Source organism: Bison bison, unplaced genomic scaffold, assembly GCF_000754665.1.
Source record: "Bison bison bison isolate TAMUID 2011002044 unplaced genomic scaffold, Bison_UMD1.0 scf7180017864371, whole genome shotgun sequence".
Taxonomy (NCBI): Eukaryota; Metazoa; Chordata; class Mammalia; order Artiodactyla; family Bovidae; genus Bison; species Bison bison.
Genome location: NW_011494943.1, coordinates 13,336,619 through 13,339,666, shown reverse-complemented (window position 1 = coordinate 13,339,666; position 3,048 = coordinate 13,336,619). Strand labels below are relative to the sequence as shown.

The 3,048-nt window shown below is 48.2% G+C and overlaps 1 protein-coding gene across 1 annotated transcript in view; it reads right to left on the bottom strand.

Moving 5' to 3' along the window:
- The window catches only part of TBCD (tubulin folding cofactor D), a 146,953-nt gene that overhangs the window by 43,176 nt on the left and 100,729 nt on the right, over nt 1–3,048 (bottom strand). The window contains exon 18 of the mRNA XM_010856553.1: nt 1,826–1,911. Within this exon, the coding sequence (XP_010854855.1) occupies nt 1,826–1,911 (86 nt within the window). The remainder of the gene's footprint in view (nt 1–1,825; nt 1,912–3,048) is intronic.

The window sequence follows — 3,048 nt, the reverse complement described above, 5'->3', positions numbered from 1 at the left end:
GGCAAGACGATGTCAGTCTCCCCACCTGATGGTCCTTGTCCGCAATTCTGCGTCAGACTCCCCCATCTCCAGGAGAACCATCCACACACCAGCCCATACATCCGCTCAAGATGTGCCATGAGCCCCTCATGTTTGGTGAAGCTGAACTCCAGACCTTCCCCAAAACCCAAGGCATTGTCTCCCTCACTGGTACCCCCAACACCCCAATTCTCCTGATAACCCAACTCCTGCACCCTAGCTGTCTCCTGACCATGTCCCCCCACCTCAGGAGGGGCCCTGACCTTCCCCTGACTGTCCCCCACCTCAGGAGGGGCCCTGTCTCCTTGCTTCCAGTTACCAAAACGTAACTACAGTGATATGTTCAAAATGCAGATTTGACCATCAAACCTCATTCCCTGACCTGAGGACAACTCAAGGACCACTGTGGCTCAGAAGCCCCACCCCGCCAGGCCGGGCCCTGCTCTGTGGACTCTTTCCTGCAGGGCTGTCCCCCCAGCCCCACCAGGCTCCTCTGGCATAGGACCCTGGGTGTCAGCCCTGCGTTGGGGCAAGAGGAGAGCTTCCCCAAAGCGCCCTATGGTAATGGGGTGCAGCCACAGCCCCCTGGTCCATGACTGCTGGACCCATCTGCACAAACTGCCTCTTGTCCAGGCGAGTGTGCAGAACCCTCTGTTAAAAAAGACAGACCCCAAGCCAGCCCATCTATGAAAAGCAGACCAACTAAGAGACCTCAGCCACAAGAAAAGCATGCCAAGGCCAAATGTTGCAAGTTTTTAGCCAGGAAACTTGGTCAAAGGTGGGAGATTCCCCATGTATAATACATGTTCAAAGATTAACAATCAAAGAAAACAGAAGTAAAACAGGAAAGAACTGATAAGGCAAAGAAGGCCATTAAATGCTGAGGAAAGGTGGAAAGGATGCTAAAAATACAGAGTCTGTTTGGACAAAGATTGTTTCTGGGAAAGAGGCCAAATGCTACATCTTTTTTTTAAAAAAAATCTGTCCATGCAGGTTGTGGAGAAATGTAGTTTCTGCACGGTACGCACAGCAGGGGTGTTGGGGAATTTATCCTTCAGACACATAACGGGTAACAATTTAAAAAGGCACTGGTGTGCTTCCTCTCCCAATTTAAGGCAAATAAGTCACTTCATGAAATCATGCCCATCCTGTACTAGTGTTGCAAGGGGTTAATTAACTGGACTCCCTGCCCCGCGACTTAGTATGCTTTGATGCGATTTCTGTAAAACTGTAGTTAGGGACGTTAAATATTTATTCCTTGACCTGATTGCTCAAATACCTCTGTTTTACTCATAAAGAAGCTAGAGATAACTTCCACTGGGGAAACACTGCTTCATTGAAACAATAAAGGAACAGTCACTTTCAATCTGAGGGTTTATTCTGAGAAGCTCCCCAGCGGAGCAGTGGCCACACAGAAAGCAACACACGGTTCTGGCTCCTGGCTGTTCCCTGTAAAAGACCATGCTCTCAACGAAATAGTGGTTTAAGAGAAAAATCACCACCACAGCAGTGCTCCTCAAACCATTAACACCTCTTTAAAAGGTGAGCACCCCCTTCTCCAGGCCACCCCCGACGTGCTACTGTCCTCCTTTGGATTCTTTCGTATTTTGTGAAGTTTTATGTAAACGGACTCATACACTAGGCACTCTGTCCCATCAATGAGAAAAAAACCTTTTAAAACAGTTTTCAATCTTTTCACACATAAATTTACTTTCAATGGCTCTTCCAGACTCAAGAGACCAAACGGTGGAAACTGATCTGTGATTCAAAGAAAACACTGTATTTTACGATGACTATTAAAACTTACCTTATAACCAGGAAACAGTTAGATCTGTTACCAACAGCAAAGTAGTCAGCTGTGGTCAAAATATCGATCCCATGAGGGAAAGTACCCTAACAAAAAAATGGGGGAAAAAAAAGAGACGAACATTATTTCAATGAATAAAAAAGGCATTTTCAAAGTTTGATAACCATATGCACATGAGTTAGGCTTATAAACAAACTGAGAAGTGCCGGGGAACGCAGACTTGGTTACTAAACTGACAGCTAAAACTACACGCCTTTACCAAGCTCACCCAAGGACTTTCAAGTCAAGGACTACTGACTGCCTCTCTGAGGCTGGACACTGTGCTAAAATTATTTGAAGCACTTAAATAAAATTTTTTCCTAACAACACTAGCATTTCAACTTTGAAATACTCTAAGAGCCGTTTCTCTAAACCACACACCACAGAAAGACATCAGATTTCAGCAGAACTCAAGTTCAGATTTCATTCCACCAGTTCCCCTCCAGCCAGAAGGACCCCAGAACCCCTGAGGGGGGCTGGCACCTGCCTGGGTTGTGAATCCTGGACAGGAGCCCACCCCCACAGCTGGTGGGAGAATGAGCAAGACAAAAACTGGGAGGTCACCTGTGGGGGCCCGACAGCTGACACCCAGGACCAGACTCTGAAACAAGCAGTTGGGGGGGTGTGGTCAGGGACACTGGCCACACCCAGCCACACGTTCCCAGCCTAGGCCCAGGCCCCACCCCAAAGTCTGCAAGTTATTACTGATACCACTCTCTGGTGACAATACTTGAAAATCTGAAAACATGACAATACGTTTTCTAAAAGGACATAAATGACAAACCTGCAACCCAGGAGCGAATGCTGTGCTGTCACTAACCATGAGGGTGCGGGGAGGCCTGGGTCCCTGGCACCCTTCCTCACTCTGAGCAAGCCCTAGGCAGAGGGACCCATAAACCGCTAACCTTCCACACTCTCTTTTTGAGGGAGCCCCACACATGAAGAACTGAACTTGAAATCTGACTCTGAATTGTCAATGGACCTTGGCAATTTTGTCACGGATACGACCTCAGGATCAGAGGTCTGGTTCTCAAGTGAACCTAAAAGTCAATCCATCTCCCTACACAGCTCAGTGCAGAAGAGGGCCCCCCAACACCGCAGGGGCAACCGCGCACCGGGCTGACTCCTGCTGGACCCCAGGCCACCCACACCAGCCTGAGCTGTGTAGGGAGATGGATTGACTT